General features: G+C 45.4%; 1 protein-coding gene across 1 annotated transcript in view; it reads right to left on the bottom strand.

The window, feature by feature from the left end:
- The window catches only part of LOC138468728 (extracellular calcium-sensing receptor-like), a 146,301-nt gene that overhangs the window by 72,959 nt on the left and 56,294 nt on the right, over nucleotides 1–17,048 (bottom strand). Inside the window, exon 3 of the mRNA XM_069609024.1 lies at nucleotides 823–1,653. Coding sequence (XP_069465125.1) covers nucleotides 823–1,653 — 831 coding nt within the window. The remainder of the gene's footprint in view (nucleotides 1–822; nucleotides 1,654–17,048) is intronic.

Here is a 17,048-nt window from a genome sequence, read left to right as displayed (position 1 = left end):
TCATATATACCTGGCGGCCAGCAATACTGCTTGCTTCCTGCTGGGGTAGGAAAAAGGCGTTGAAACCCAGAACCACTCTGATTCTCCTGCCTTGTTCTCGCCCTTGTAATGAAACTATAACAATTCTACAGAGAGGGCCATGGCCAAATAAGTGTTAAGCAAAGTGGTTGTTTCTGTAGAATGTACAATTATTTAAATGGGACCATATTACTACTTTACTTAAAGTGTGTTATTGCATACATTCATTTGATTTTCTGAGATTTGGCACAGTTTTCTTAAAATGAATAACATAATCCAGAGAACTGGCATAGTGGAGCCCCTGCAGCCACCTCGTCGCCCCATATCCTGGGGAGGCCCACCTCAGCCAACACCTTGACTAAAATCAGGGTGAGCGGTGGGCTGGAGAAAACTGCTGGTGGCTGGCCGGAAGGGGGCACGCCTTTTCTGGCTTACCTTGTGAGACCTACTCAAGTGTTAAAACAAGGACCAAGAGTAAGTAGAGATGGTGGGCTCACGACCTCATGCCCTTTAGACAAGTAGTAAAATGAAAGAATATATAACTCCCTCATGGATTTGTGTTTGCCTAGTATTGACCACGGTTTTGGTTAGATACTTTTTTCCAGTTAACCTCTCTTTCTACAGAGTCCCCTTCAGCCGTACTTCCAGCCCAATACATACTTGGCGTGAATAAAGAGAGAAGAGTGAACCAAAATATTTGTATTGAGTCATCTATCTATCCCTTGGCCATGACAGTACACATAGTATGACTATGCTCATCAGGTCAAACTCCTAAATTCACACAAGTAAACATTCTTACTGTACCTGCCATGGTTGGAAGTTCAACCTATCTGCACACAACAAACTTATAGATGACTGTAACTCCTTTTTGCAGGTGTTCAGATTATGCAGAGTCCATGCACTTGCATACACGGCAGTGTAGGCATTGTACTGTCCCCTTAATTGTGAAACGTCATTGTAGTCAATGTGAAGTGAATCCAGTTTCTCATTACCAGTGCAGAGTTTTGATGTATTATCCCATAGGAGTGTCACATTTTTCTCATCTGGCCATTTACAGCCAAATGCTTCCTCCCAGAACCTCCTTACGAAGACATTGTCTGTTGAACTTGAAGGATGAAGACTGTTCAGATGGTTTTCAAAGCCTGGAATCTCTCCACTGTATGTTGCAAACCCAATGGCACCGGCAAGGATCTGAGAATACTTGTCCACTGATAAGACTGTTGATGTGGACCAACCCTCACTGGCAATCCAGACTCTCCCAGTCAAATTGTGTCTCATCATCTCATCCATCAAAGGGGTAAGTCCAGCATCACTGGAGAAGATGACAATGGCATTGGCAGTTGAGTTTTTTATCACCTGTATAATATGCTTGGCGTTTCTGTCTTTCCGGCTCAGGATGATGTTCTCAGAGAAGGCAATACAAGCCCCAGCATTAGCCAGCTCTTGCTTTAGTGCACTGGCACCTTGTTGACCATAGTCATTGTCTTCAATAAGGAGACCAACCCAAGTCCAGCCGAGGTGCATCAGAAGGTAGGCTAGACCCTTGGACTGGAAGTTATCATTGGGAATAGTGCGGAAGAAGTAAGGGAATTGGATTCTGTCACTCAGAAGTGGGCTGGATGAAACATAGCTGATCTGTAAAGGAGCACAGTTGTATCAGAATATAGTATGCTTTCAAATGTAGAAGTGAAATATGGTAAATCGTTCTTTTTGCAACAGTTTATCATAACAGTTCTCGCATCTACCCCTAGTGTTTCTATTTCTCAGACTCAGCATCACTATCCTTCTAGATCAAACTTTCTTTCTATTGCTCTTAGGAATGCACAGTCTGTCTGCAATAAAACCTCCTTTACGTCTGACTTCTTCTTTTCTCATTCTGCTTCCCTGGACCTTGTTACACTTACTGAAACCTGCATCCCCCTCTAACTCTGCAACACTTGCTGCTCTTCATGACCCTGCCTACACCGTCACTGACTGTCCACATTCCACTGGTAGGGGTGGTGGGGTATGACTGCTTTCATCCTCCAAACCTCCTATCTGTCTGAATCCATCTACCGCTAACTTTCCCACATTTGAATACACTATCTCCACAATCACTGCACCTTATTGCTTATATAGTACCTGTCTCTACTCTACTATCTCTATCAAATATTGGATGGCGTCTCATTCATTCATGCTCAACTCCACTAAGACTGAAATTCTCTACTTCACAGCCAAACAGGCTATCTTATCCTCTTCTCACCAGATTAGATTCCTTACTCTGCTTCAGATGGAACTTTGGTGTCATAGTCAACTCATCACAATCTTCTCGCTCTTCATCTCCGTATCTGCCATTGCAGCCAGACTCAACTTTTTCAATAGCAGAGAAATCCATCATTTTCATCCTTTCAATACTGCATAATAGCAAATTTCCTCCTTAGTCCTTTCTATATCTGACTACTGTGCCAGTCTGCTCTATAGCCTTTCCAAGTATGCTTTTTCACCTCTGGACAAACTTCTCAAATTCTTAGTCCGCACACATTTAAACCTTTCTTTCTTTACCTCTACCTCCTCTTCCAGTCGCCAGATCGGCTGGATATCTATGAAACAAAGAGCTAAGTATAAACCTCTTTTCATAATCTTCAAAACTACCCATGGACTTGCCCTATCCTACCCATCTGCTCATCATACTCCCTACTCTCCTCCTCGCTCATTAAGATCATCCTCAGCTCACCACCTTACCACCACTCGAGCCCCCTGTGCATGCTCTCATTTCCTATCTCTCTCTTCTCAATCCCCTACTCTTGAATGCTCTTCCTCTCCCTCTCTGTACTACTCCAAATCTACCACTATTTAAATTCAACTTCAAAGGTCTCCTTCTTTCTGAAGAACCTGTTTCCCAGCACTCTACGCAACTGCATCACCCTGTTTTCCTCTCTCCCCCCCTTCATGGACAACCCTACAGCACTTTTCCATCACCCCTTCATTCAAAATTCAGCAATTTTGGCATCATCCCGTTCCTATGTCATTCTGTCCTGTTCTCATCCCTGGTTTATCTTTCCAAATTCCCCTGCAACATCTGGTCTTCTTATCACATCCTCTCACCCCTTTGTAAAGGACCCATGTCCTCCACTCTGTTATCAATGGTACATTCAGTAAGCATGTTTGTACCAAAAATGCATTGCTTTCCCTGTGATTTGTATTAATATATTGAATGAAATAAATAAATACAATAAATAATACATTTCGTATTTCTAACAGGAGCACCACAAAACATTTAAAATATCTAAAAAGGGCAATTTTTAAGATAAAATAAAATGGCATTAGGAGTCATTGAAAGATAAAATGAAGAAAAGATAAAAGATAAAGAAAGACATGGGGATCATTTTGTATTGTTCACAGGTAGTAAACCACTTGCCGGTGCTGATCTTCTATGGCTCAGGATTTGATGTCAGTTTACTTGTCAAAAACTGAAATGAGTCTGTGACACTGGAGCAGAGGTACTGAAATACGTTCTATGTTATATGCTTAAAAATAGCTTAAGGGGTGCATTGAGTAATATTCCACAAGATAACTAAATGGGCACTATCATAAAGGCACTTCTGGAAAAAGGAGAAGAGTTCAAGCTTTACTCTATCTCCAAGGAAAACTAGTTGCAGACTCTGTGTTTGAAGTTTAACTTCAGCAATTCATTTAACAAAGATGAACACTTTTTCTCTGGTTTGAAGCATAGGATAAACCTCCAGAAACAAGACATATAAAAAACAATCCTCTAAGGAAAAAGGCCCGGGGGACCTATTTGCAAGTAAATCAAATTTGATTTCGTAATCAAAAAGGAAAAAGGTGTTATAAATCCCAATGCCACAGAGCTCTCTGGCTACTTCAAAGGGCACATCTCGTTTTAAGTACAGAAATCATCATCCGCGACGCACACAATATACAGTGTAAATACCTCACCATCATTAGCTACCACCTATATACATACTAACAATTGTGTATATTGCACTGGCCTATTGGCCACAACCTGATCAGCCCCCCACCCTCTAACATGTGGTCATCAACTCTATCACCTTTAATGATAGATCGCTTGATGGGTTTTTAAATGATTACCCTTCCCTGTGGGCCTAATCACGTGATGTACATTTGGTAGGCAACATGAGCTCAGAAGATACCTTCAGGGTCATACTGGTCCTCTGCAATAATGCAATGCATCTCTCCCTACCAGACACCTAAGCGCCTCCACCATGCCTCCCCATCGCAATCTCGGATTTGTTGGCATCACCTCTTGCTCCTCTGTGGTATAAATCACTGGCTGGTTCACTCTGCTCTCCCCCTTATCAGCTGACCCTCTGTACAGTTTTTTTGGGCCTCTTGGAGGCTGCACTAATCAGCCAAATCATGAAGGATTTAGGTTTTCTGTTTGTAGCATCTGGCAGTTCAAATAGGGTGACCATTATTCTGAGGGGCGCTAGTGTCTTAAATCATGGGTTAGGCTTTTTGGCAGCTCAAGACCTCTGCCCCTCTCCCATGGGTTTGTCCTTCAGGGTCGGCTGCAGCCCTACTCTTACTCGGCCATTCACATTCCTTTCTAGCTTTGCAAGAATCTAACAAGGTACAATTATGTCTCCCACTGGGCCTGAAGGCTCTCATGCTCAGTTTTCCTCCTGGGGCATGGGGTAGGAATGGAATGTCAAACTTGACACCAAGCTGCTCTACTGTTCTCATTGCGGCCTGCAGCAATCCAGGCCTCACTGTAAATATGTCTGTGTTCAGTTTTTTTTATCGCCATGAGGATTGGGGCCTATTTTTGCATTACTATACAAAGTATACATAGTTGCTGCTATTTCACTACAGTGTCCCCCGTGCCATATATAGGAGCCTACCTAGATTCCTGTAATTACTACAATCCACTTCATCAGCTATCCCCGTGCTATTTCTCTGCCCCCACTGCTGCGCACCTTCATTTTATCGTGTGCACTAACATATTTATCTCAACCTAAATTGTTTGGTATGAATTGGGAGCTGGACATGGATCTCAACATTCCCCCCTTTAGTTAATCCTCCATTAACTAACCCTTCTGATTCCCTTCTTCTATCAGCATCATCCTTGGGGACCCATACTCTGAACATGCCTGTCCTTTATACCAGAGAGAGCCATATCTGCCTCTATCAAGACCATCATCATGGCAGCACTGTTCGTGAGTATAATTTGGTACATACATAACATCACCAACAGGAGTACCATGATAGAAACCGATATTTTCACCACCCTTCTGCTTCCCTTCTTCTGTCAGCATCATCCTTGTGGACCCATATCCTACACACATGATGTAAGCTTCCCCCATCCGGGGGAATACTTCTCAGGAGTACATGTGAGATAAATACGATCACCATCAAGGTTGACCCAGTGCTCAGTGTAATTCTCTGGGTCTGGTGGTGGCAAAGTCAATGTCCCAGTGTGATCTGTGGGTCTTCTATTCATACCATCTGTGGCTTTTTGGATCCTCTCTCTGAGCATGCTTGTCCTTTAAACCACATCATGGCAGCATTGTTTGGAGTATCATTTGGCGCATACAGAACATCAGCAACAGGAGTATCACGATAGCAACCAATATCTTCACCACCACTCCAAGCTATGTTGGTACCCACGAAAACCTGGTGTCGAACCAATCATCAGCTTCCACCACTGCTTAATTCTCCATGTTTATCTTGGACTTCTGAAGGACCCTATAATATGTGCTAGCGACCCATTATCTGCATCATTTGGGAGGGGTGTATGTGTAACATGACAATCCTATCTTCTTGCATACGCCCCCTTCCATGGCCGTCAGCAAGTCCAACACATATCGGTTTTGCAGGGTCACCAACTGAATAGCATGCAATTCACTCTTGATCACATTCAGTCCTTGATAGGTGTCTTTCGCCAACTGGATAATTTCGCATCTCTTGATCATCAGCCATTTAGCGTTGGATGCGGCTGGGACCCATGTTAACAGAAGGGAGGCAAACAAAACCTCTGTCTTGGTGTACAGACAGTGTTTGCCTGGGATTGCTTTCAACAACTTGGAGAAATCTTCGGTTAAATAGTTTGATCACCTCTGCCGTCTTTTTAGTGAGCGCTTCTTTTTTCTTTTCTGTGGGGATTGGGTTGGGGGCTGTTTTTGACTGCTTGGCAAAAGACCTGGGTTCTATCATTAGGTGTCTTCAGGAACCACATGAATAGCTGAGTGCAAAGTTGCTAACGCACATGTAACTCTCCATCATGGTGGGAGATGCAGATATGCTTGCTGACCACACACCCAGTATATATCCATGAGGCCCGCTGTGCCCATGGCGAGATCTGGAAGTTGTCATGGCCACTGGGCAAGGACCACAAGCTCCACTACATAAAAGGTCCAGTTGGACCCAGTCCTGGCGCCTTTGGTGCCAGGCTCATGAGTAAGTGTGCTGTGCCCACTTTATTCTGGTGCACATGCCTTTTTTTCCCCTGCAGGGACTCCACGTGCCTCCAGGTCGGGCGTGGCCATAGGAATTAACTGGGCTGCACGTGCAGCATATTCTAGGAGTGGCAGGGTGGGGCTACGAGTCAGAACAAATGGGTGTGGTCAGGACCAGGCTATTTAAGCCTGCCCCGCCCGCATGCAGGCGCTTTGCGTTAGTCTGCTTCCAGCAGCATAACGCTCACCGCCGCCTGAAGCGCATCCTTACCTGATCTCAGAAGCTTACCAGATTCCAGCACTTTACCTGATTTCAGAAGCTTACCTGATTCCAGCAGCATACCTGATTCCAGTAGCTTACGTGATTCCAGCAGCAATCGCAGTCAGAGCGTGCACTTACCTGATTCCAGCAGCAACCGCAGTCAGGGTGTATCCTTACCTTAATCCAGAACCCAGCCACAACACTACTCGAAAGTCCACTTTCGGCCAGCTTCATCGCGGATCCAGGCATCCTTCATTCGCCAGCAGATCTCTGGATAACAGCATTCCAGTCTCACTTCGCCAGGCCATCCCTGCAAGAGAAAAGGGCAAAATAAGGTTAGAAAAACTATAAAGACATTACGCTAAGGTCGCGCTTGACCTAAGAACCAAACTTACCACCTATTGGGACATCGTGGACTCCCTTTTTCTCCATTGGGGCGCTTCTTGCACTGCAACTAGCACTGGGCCTCATATCACATATTGGGGAGAAGGAAAGACATTACAAGAGATACGGAAATTAATCAAGGAAAGAGACATTACAAAAGTATACAGACAATAATCATTATTGAAGGATACTTACCTTTGAAGTGGTTCAGCCACAGCCTGTCTGGGCTGCCACGCACATGGCCAGTGAAGAAACTCGGTCTATCTAAAAGCGCCCCTGCAGTGAGAAGCAGGTCGGAGAGCTTGCCATCATAATTAAACAGGTGAGACTATATGGGTAAGCGCATGCTCACCACATTCTGGAAAGAAGGGTTTGATGGAGACCACAGTCATATCACAGCATTCTCACGGCCTTTCGTATTTTTGCAAGGGCAGTACCAACAACTAGCGCAGTTCACAACACACGAACAGGGGAAGAAGCCTGACCAAGGGGAGCCAGTTCCAGTGAGGGCTGCACCCGTGCCCCAACGTCCGCGCAGAGACCAGGTGAGCGTAACAGAATCTCTGAATCTCTGCCTGGGCATTATGGAAACCTCGGAAGAAGACCAGTCAGCCCAACTACTTGGGGAACTACGGGCAGAAGTGAATTCCTCCAGACAAGAAACCAATGCCTTAAGAAGGGACCTTATTATACCTTGTGAACGATCTGATGACTTGGCAAGATAAATGCTTCAGACCCACACAGGTCAGGTTCCATTACCTGGGCTTGCCCATCCTCCGATGCCACAGCCATCACCACCAGTTCAAGTGGTGCTTCTAGGTGCAGTGCCACTGGCCCCGCCCGAACGTTTTACCGGCGACCCCAATACGTACGCTATTCATGAACCAATGTCGCCTCCACTTTTTGTGCCGGCATGGGGCTTTTCCTAACGATAGCGCAAGAGTCGCCTTTGTTCTTTCATATTTAGGAGGCAGCACAGCGGACTGGTCGATACCATTAGTAAACCAGGATGATCTTCTACTCCGAAACTTTGGGGAATTCCAGCGAGAGATGGAAAAATTGTTTGCCAGACACACCCAAGGACAAGTTCTGGATAACAAACTATTGTCACTCAGGCAGGGAAACCAAGATCTGCTGACCTATATCGCTACTTTTAATCATCTCATAGCACAGACAAATTGGCCAGAAGAGAAGATGACCACACTGTTTATCGGGGATTGCGTGGGGAACTAAAGGATGTTCTAGCCCAAGTGGTCAATCCTCCTGAAGATTGTGCGGAATACATCAATCTGACTGTGCAGCTTGACCAGAGGTTGCAGAATCGAAAAATGGATCGCACAAGGACTGAAAGGAGGTCGGTGTATATATGACCCCGGGACAACCAAACTAAAACCCACAAACCAACCGAGCCGAGCCAATGCAGATCGGAGGATTACGGGCTCTTATCTCCAAGACTGAGAGAGAAAATAGAAGACAACAACAACTCTGTTTATACTGCAGAAGAGCAGGACATTTCCTCCAGGAATGCCCGGTAAAACCTCCTAAAAATATTGTTGGTGCAACGGACAATGCCAACGATGAAAAGGAAGAAAATCCGGAAAACTCCAATGCCTGACAAACATAGGGGTCCACTTGTCGATGAAAAGAAGGAATCTGTACAGACCTCACATCTGGTCATCCTGGTACTTTTGGTCAACCACCAACAACCGTCAAAGGTACATGCCTTGGAGGCATATATTGATAGCGGAGCAGTAGGAAATTATATTGATCAAGATCTGGCCGCACGAATAGGCCTTCCTCTCCAGCAAAAGCTGATATCAGAAAATGTCACAGCAGTGGATGGTTCTCAGTTGTCATCCGGCCCAGTGACGCAACATACCGAAAAAGTCATGCTGATGTGTCAGGATGGTCATCGGGAAGACATCTCTTTCAATCTCATAGGAGCTCCCCAGTTCCAGATGATCTTAGGAATGCCTTGGCTGGAAACCCACAACCCTAGGATCGACTGGCAAAAACGAGTGCTGACCTTCCCTCAAGAATTTGCTAACATCTGCTACCACTGAAAATATGAAGAGCCGGGACCTCAAGGTAAAATCTATCCTGGGGCTCTCTGGTTCCCTACCCCCTGAATACCTGGATTACCAGGATGTGTTCCAGAAGGAGCAAGCGAACACCCTGCCTCCACACAGACCTTACGACTGCCAGATGGATCTGGTGTCTGGAGCACAAATTCCCTGCAGTTGAATTTACGCACTAACGAAGCAAGAAAACCAGCATCTGAGATCTTATCTGGATCAATACCTAACTAACGGCTTCATCCGCCCATCTAAGTCCCCTGCCTCCTCGGCTCTCTTTTTCATACCAAAGATAGAGGGCAACCTAAGAACTTGTATAGATTATAGAGCGCTTAATCAAATCACGGTATAGAACAGATACCCCCTGCCACTCATCCCAGAGCTTCTAGACCAGGTGAAGAATGCTCAAATTTACACTAAACTGGACCTACGAGGAGCCTATCACCTTGTGAGAGTTAATCAAATCACAGTAAATAACAGATACCCCCTGCCACTCATCCCGGAGCTTCTAGACCAGGTGAAGAATGCTCAAATATACACTAAACTGGACCTACGAGGAGCCTATCACCTTGTGAGAGTTAAAAAGGGGGACTCGTGGAAGATGCCATTCCGAACCAAATATGGGCTGTTCGAGTATCAGGTCATGCCTTTTGGACTATATAATGCCCCGGCGGCGTTGCAATTCTTTATGAACGATGTGCTTCATGAATTATTGGACATTTGTACCCTTGTCTACATAGATGATATTCTTATGTACTCGGCATCCAAGGAGGACCACGTCGGCCATGTAAGAGCAGTTTTGGAAAAGCTTTGACAGCATCGTGCTGTTTGCCAAATTAGAATAGTGTTTCTTCCATGTTACGGAAGTTGAATTCTTGGGCTTCATGCTCACACCATGAGGGGTACAAATGGACACACACAAGGTGGATGCTATCCTTCAATGGCCATCACCAACATCCACAAATGGAGTACAGAGTGTGCTCGGATTTTCCAATGTTTAATGTCGGTTTATTCCAAGGTTTTCGCAAATAGTTCATCCAATAACCTCCCTACTGAGAAAAAATAAGAAATTCTTCTGGTCTCCCGAAGCCGAGAATGTCTTTCAGGAGCTGAAACTTGCCTTCACCACAGCACCAGTTCTTCGACACCCTCGACCAGACCTGCCATATGTGGTCGAAACAGACGCCTCCAACGTAGCCATGGGAGAGGTATTATCGCAAAAGGACCCTGACACGGGGCAATTACATCCCATAGCGTTTTGGTCCCGTAGGTTTTCTGCGCCAGAATTGAACTATGCAATCACTGACAAGGAACTACTAGTGATTAAGGGAGCCTTTAAAACATGGAGACACTATCTTCTGGGAGCAAGACACACAGTCACAGTTATCACAGATCACCGTAATCTACAACACTTGAAGACTGCCAAGGCCCAATCCTCACGTCAGCTTCGCTGGGCTCTCTTCTTTGCCAAATACAATTTTGTCATTACTTACAGACCAGGAGTACGCAATGGAAAAGCAGACGCTCTGCCACTCAAGGGTGAGGACAAGGAACATTTCACCACATCCGAGCCTGTGGCCATCATTCCCAAAGAAGGGATCCAAAACCAAGTTGCTGCAACCGCCTGTTGGGATGACTTAAAAACCAATCTCCAATCTCAGATGAACCAAACAGCACAACAGGAGTGGCTAGCTAGAGGAGACCAATACACCATCAAAAATGATCAACCCTATTTTGAAGGGAGACTGTATATTCCGGACAAGAAATTACAAGAGCAGATAATAGTAAATTACCATGAATCATTAGTGGAAGGACACCCAGTGATTGCCAAGACTCGAGCTACAAAAGGGCTATTGGTGGGCAACCTGGAAAAAAGAAATTGCCCAATTCATTGTGACCTGTGGTGTCGGCGCACAACACAAATCTCAGAAGTTAAGTCCAACAGGGTTACTACGTCCCTTGACTGTACCCCCAGCACCATGACATACCCTGTACATGGACTTTATCACTGATCTTCCTCCCTGCAACGGGTTTACCACTATCCTGGTTATTGTAGACTTATTCTCCAAGATGGCCCATTTTATTCCATTGAAGGGGCTTCCCACTGCTTCTGCCCTTGCCACCATGTTTTTGGAGAAAAATGCCAAGTTACACGGTTCCCCTTCGGTATTGGTCTCAGATCATGGAACACAATTCATCTCAGCACTCTGGAGGGGGTGTTGAAAATAGCCAACATTGATCTCCGGCTATCCACAAGTCATCATCCCAAACCGATGGCCAAACCGAACAAACCCACCAGACACTCCAGCAATACCTGAGGTGTATGTTACAACAAACTGAAGAGTCCTGGAAAAACATCCTTTGGTTGACCGAATTCACCTACAATAATTCTATCTACACTAGCACCAGACAAACTCCATTCTACACAGTGCATGGTCGACATCCTCGAACGTCCACTTTTGATTCACTTGACAAATTAGAAACGCCAGCAGTTACAACCTTGCACAAAACAATCACTCAAACCCTTACAAAAGCAGTTGAAAACCTGACCAGAGCCAAAGAACAATAGAAAAAGTTTGCAGATCGACACCAAAGAGAGGCTCCACATTATGAGGTTGGGGATAAAGTTTGGTTGGCATCCAAGAACATTCCCTTGAAAGGACCAAGAGCCTTCCGCCCAAGGAACCTGGGGCCTTATCCCATCAAAGCCATAATTAACCCTGTTGCCATGAAATTAGATTTACCATCTAATATGTGGATCCATCCGAAGTTCCATGTTTCTCTCTTGAAACCGATGAAACCAGGTACTCGGATTGAGGCACCTCCCAAGCTGGAAATCATAGAAGGAGAACCGGAATAAGAGGTCAAGACTATTCTGGATTCCAAGATAGTACAATCTAAACTGTACTACCTTATAGACTGGAAAGGTTATGGACCTCAAGACCGTACATGGGAACCTAGTGACTTCGTCCATGCTCCACGACTAATCAGACAATTCCATCGCAACAACCCCTCCAAACCAAGACCAGGAGGAAGAGCACCCGTGAGGGGGGCCTTGAGGCTGAGTGCTGTCATGGCCACTGGGCAAGGACCACAAGCTCCACTACATTAAAGGTCTAGTTCATGAGTAAGTGTGCTCTGCACACTTTACTCTGATGCACGTGCCTTTTATTTCCCTGCAGGGCCTCCACATGCCTCCAGGTCGGTCGTGGCCATACAAATTAACTGGGCTGCACTTGCAGCATCCTCTAGGAGTGGCAGGGTGGGGCCACGAGTCGGAACAAATGGGTGTGGCCGGGACCAGGCTATTTAAGCCCACATGCAGGCGCATCACATTAGTCTGCTTCCAGCAGCGTAACGCTCACCACCGCCTGAAGCGCATCCTTACCTGATTCCAGCATCTTACCAGATTCCAGCAGCTTACCTGATTCCAGCAGTTTACCTGAATCTAACAGCTTACCTGATTCCAGCAGCTTACCTGATTCCAGCAGCAATCGCAGTCGGAGCGCATCCTTACCTGATCCCAGCAGCAACCGCAGTAGGAGCGCATCCTTCCCTGATTCCAGCAGCAACCGCAGTCAGAGCGTATCCTTACCTTATTCCAGCAGCAGCCACATTCGGAGCGCATCCTTAACTGATTCCAACAGCAACCTCAGTGGGAACGCATCCTTACCTGATTCCAGCAGCAACCGCAGTCAGAGCGTATCCTTACCTTATTCCGGCTCCCAGCCACAAAACTACTTGGGAGTCCAATCTCGGCCAGCTTCATCGCAGATCCAGGCATCCTTCATCCGCCGGCAGATCTCCGGATAGCAGCATTCCAGTCTGACTTCACCAGGCCATCCCTGCAAGAGAAAAGGACAAAATAGGTTAGAAAAACTATAAAGACATTAAACTAAGGACGCGCTTAAGCCAATCCTTGCGCTTGACCTAAGAACCAAAGTTACCACCTATTGGTACATCGTGAACTCCCTTTTTCTCCATTGGAGCTTCCCTTCTTGCACCGCAACAACCGCTGGACCTCATATCACCTATTGGGGAGAAGGAAAGACATGGACAATAATCAAGGAAAAAGACATTACAAAAGGATACGGACAATAATCATTATCGAAGGATACTTACCTTTGAAGTCGTTCAGCCACAGCCGGTCTGGGCTGCCACGCACATGGACCATTGAAGAAACTCGGTCTATCTAAAACCGCCCCTGCAGTTAGAAGCAGGACAGAGAGCTTGCCATCATAATTAAACAGGTGAGACTATATTGGCAGGCGCATGCTCACCACATTCTGGGAAGAAGTGTTTGAGGGAGACCACAGACATATCACAGCATCTCACGGCCTCTCGTAGGCTCAAAGGGGCAGTATCAACAACTAGCGCAGTCCACAACGCAGGTGCAGGGGAAGAAGCCTGACCAAGGGGAGCCAGTTCAAGGGAGGGCTGCAACCGTGCCCCAACGTCCTCGCCGAGACCAGGTGAGCGTAACAGAAGTAACAATGTCCCATTACATTTGTTGTTTATTCCCACTGGAACAGTACTATGCCCTCGAAAACAGAATTCATATTCTTCAGCTGCTTGACCTTTCACTGGAAGTTCCTTCGGTTCGATCCATGTTAACTTCGGAATGTATATGGTCCGTATGGTGAAACAGTTTTTGTTAATGTTCCATATCACTTTTTCTCCAAACCCTGCCCATCCCCCTGCTGCAGAGCTCACTACTGCCTCTTCCCAACTGTGTGACTGGAAGACAACTCCATTCATTTTCAACAACGGGCATGGCTTGCACCAGTAGTCATTATCGCCTTTTGCAAATTTGTCATCATCTTTATCCATCAGTACTACTTTTACTACGAGCTCCTGGAACAAGCTTTAGACCCGACACAGTGGCATATGAACCAAACACTGGCCATCTAGAGGTGGCATTTCGAGGGGAGCTAGCATTTTAGGTGCCCCTGACATGTGGGGAATAAGGGAGCAGATGTAACAGCTTACATTGGTCCTCTGTTTCCCCACTGATTGCATGTGGCTATACCACAAATGACTGGACTCTGGGGAGTACACATCAGACATGGTATCAAAGACAACCCCTTTGTACTGGTTATATACTTTCTCTTCCTCCACCCTCCACCTCACTCGAACCTTCCATATAATTGTGCCAATCATGCATGTTCGTTTCATGTCCATTAAGGCATTTGTAGAGATTCATTACAAACAGTACTGTGTTCAAAAATTAATTTTCAAATTCATGTTCAACACATCCTTCTATACTACACCCTCCCCCTTTATATGCCTCAACCATATAACCTGGCTTAGGGAGTACACACATACAACAAAATCAAAACATAGAAATGACATCAACATGATGAGGCGATGATTGTGATGAAAGACCTGTGAGGTGCGAGAAGAATGTGGTAAACATGCAATATCCATAATATTTTACATCTCCTGTGATGTAATCATTAAATGTTGAGAGCAGCAAATGAATATTGCAGCAGAAACACTACAATACTATAAGAAAATTAAGGTAGACGTGGATCCAGGCAAATGAACACTAAAAATCAGTTAATGCAGTGCTGTGAACAACACTTTAAACTAAGGAGGCACATTTAACAAGGAGGAGATGTATGGGGGCTCCCCTGACATCAGTGAGGTGTACCAAATACCTCAGTTCCTTCACCTTAACCAGAAATAGAATGGCATACACTACTGTGTAAGGACTGTTATATCTCTGCTCACTCCACCTGTGGTCAAAATTGCGACCACATATAAGATCTCCAGGCTTCAACTGCAGGGGTGGTAAGATTACAGGGTACATTGCAGCACTGTATTCCTCTTCAGCTCTCTGTGACGCTATCTGCTGCGAAAGGCATTTTATGAACTGTGTTAACTCAGACAAATATGGTTTAAACTCGTCACCCAAAATGATGGCAGACCTGTGAACATCTGAAGCCCTTTGTGCTGGCGAAAGTGGTGTGTGCATACGTTGCCCCACCCTTACTCGTTTGAGGCAACAGGTGATGATCCTTATAGGGCTGCATCCGCAAACTGCAATGGGTCAAAGGCAGGCAGTGTACCCAATTATTTTTAATATTAACACACAGTTTTGAGAGCTTTGCTTTGAGAAGGTATTATGCGTACGCCAATGACCCGAGGATGATAAATTGAGTACATTGTATGCTTAATTCGCAAAAGGGCTGCTATTTCTTTAAATAGCTCATTAAAGAAGTGAGTGTCATTATCATATTTAAGTGTTTTGCACACTCCCCAGTGGGAAAACACTTCTCGCACTAGAAATGTAGCTGCAGAGTTAGCGTCTGGATGTGCACATGATCCAGCCTCCACACACCAGGAGAAGGGGCACACTACCACAATCAAATAGCGGAAAGTGTTGCATCGTTCTCCCATGTCAGCAAAGTACACATGCAAATCTCGGAATGGTCTGCTGGGGAGAGGTAGAGTGCCTCGCAGCATTCGCTGGGTCTGCCCTGTATTGTACACTGGTCTCACTGTGCAATTAGAGATGTAAACATGTATTAATTTCTGGATGTTAGGAAGATACCAATCCTCCTGTACGTCAGCAGTGATATGCTGCTTGGATACATGTGAGGATTAGTGCAATTGATGAAAGGCAATCATCATTAGTTCTTGAGGCATTACCACCTTACCTGTACTGGCCTGCCTCCATACCAGGTCAGTAGGGGATTGTTCACACCCTCTCTTTTACCACAATAATTATTCATTCTTCAGGGCCTGACACTGTAGCTCAATTACTTAGGTAATGAGTCGTGCAGTGTACAGGACCTGCAATAATCTGGCACTGGGAGATAGGCAGCTAATTTGGACGCTCTGTCTGCAACTGTGATACAGAGAGAAATGGAGTTAATATTATGTGTTGGCGCAGCACACTTGATGACTGCGACAATCATAGGCAGCGAAAGGCCATACATCAGTCTATCAATGAGAGCAGCATGTTGTACTGGAGATCGGATGGCTCTTCTGAATCCTCTCCTTTTCCATCTAGATAATCCTGAATGTACTGTTGTTGTGACATATGCAGTCTGAATAGATGGTCAACCGACACCCTTGAGATGCCGCTAATGCTTCTATTAGGGAAATAAGATCTGCAGCCTGGCCAGAATAATGTGAAGGTAAACTCTTTTGTACCAACACTTCACACTCCCCATCAACCATCAGAACCACTGCTGCCCCTGTGTTGACCTGTCTCCTGGTCAATAGTTGCTGAACCATCAACAAAGAACTCTTCTCCATCATCAAGTGCACAATCTCTTGACTTTGGTATGTCATTGTCAGGGCCTCCAAAGGTGACGCAGTCATGAACATCGTTAGTGTCAGTGATGGCTTCTGTCAAGAAGGTGGCTGGGTTCACCGTCTTACAACGGATGATGCGAATGGAAGGGCTCGACAAAATGTTCTTGTATGCAGACGCCCTTTGAGTTTTCATTGTGGATTTGGACCTTTAAAGGATGGCAAATACATCGTGTTCCACATATAATGCTACTGAAAACCTCATTGTAACGGTGGCCAACTTCTCGATAGTGAAGGCCACTATAGTCAAAGCTTGTTCACATGGAAGTTGTCCCTGCATGACAGAATCTAGCATACCGCTGTAGTATGCCAGAGGTGTGTGGCCCATAATGTTTTTTTGCGTTAGAACTGCCTTTATCATCTGACCGCCTGAGTGTGAAAATAGAACTCTTGGGTGTAATCAGGTGTTGCGGATACAGGGGCAGAGGCAATAACGTTCTTCAGTTCTTGGAAGCTAGGAGGCATCTGTAAGAGGATTCAATTCAGCACTACAGCCAAGTCAACGCCTAGTCTAGAATACTGAATGAAAACCCTTATTGATATAACTTTATGTCCAGTTCATGCGTTCTG

The sequence above is a fragment of the Ambystoma mexicanum genome, chromosome 1p (genome assembly GCF_040938575.1).
Source record: "Ambystoma mexicanum isolate Mex_15411 chromosome 1p, UKY_AmexF1_1, whole genome shotgun sequence".
NCBI lineage: Eukaryota > Metazoa > Chordata > Amphibia > Caudata > Ambystomatidae > Ambystoma > Ambystoma mexicanum.
This window is presented reverse-complemented; position numbering and strand designations above follow the sequence as displayed.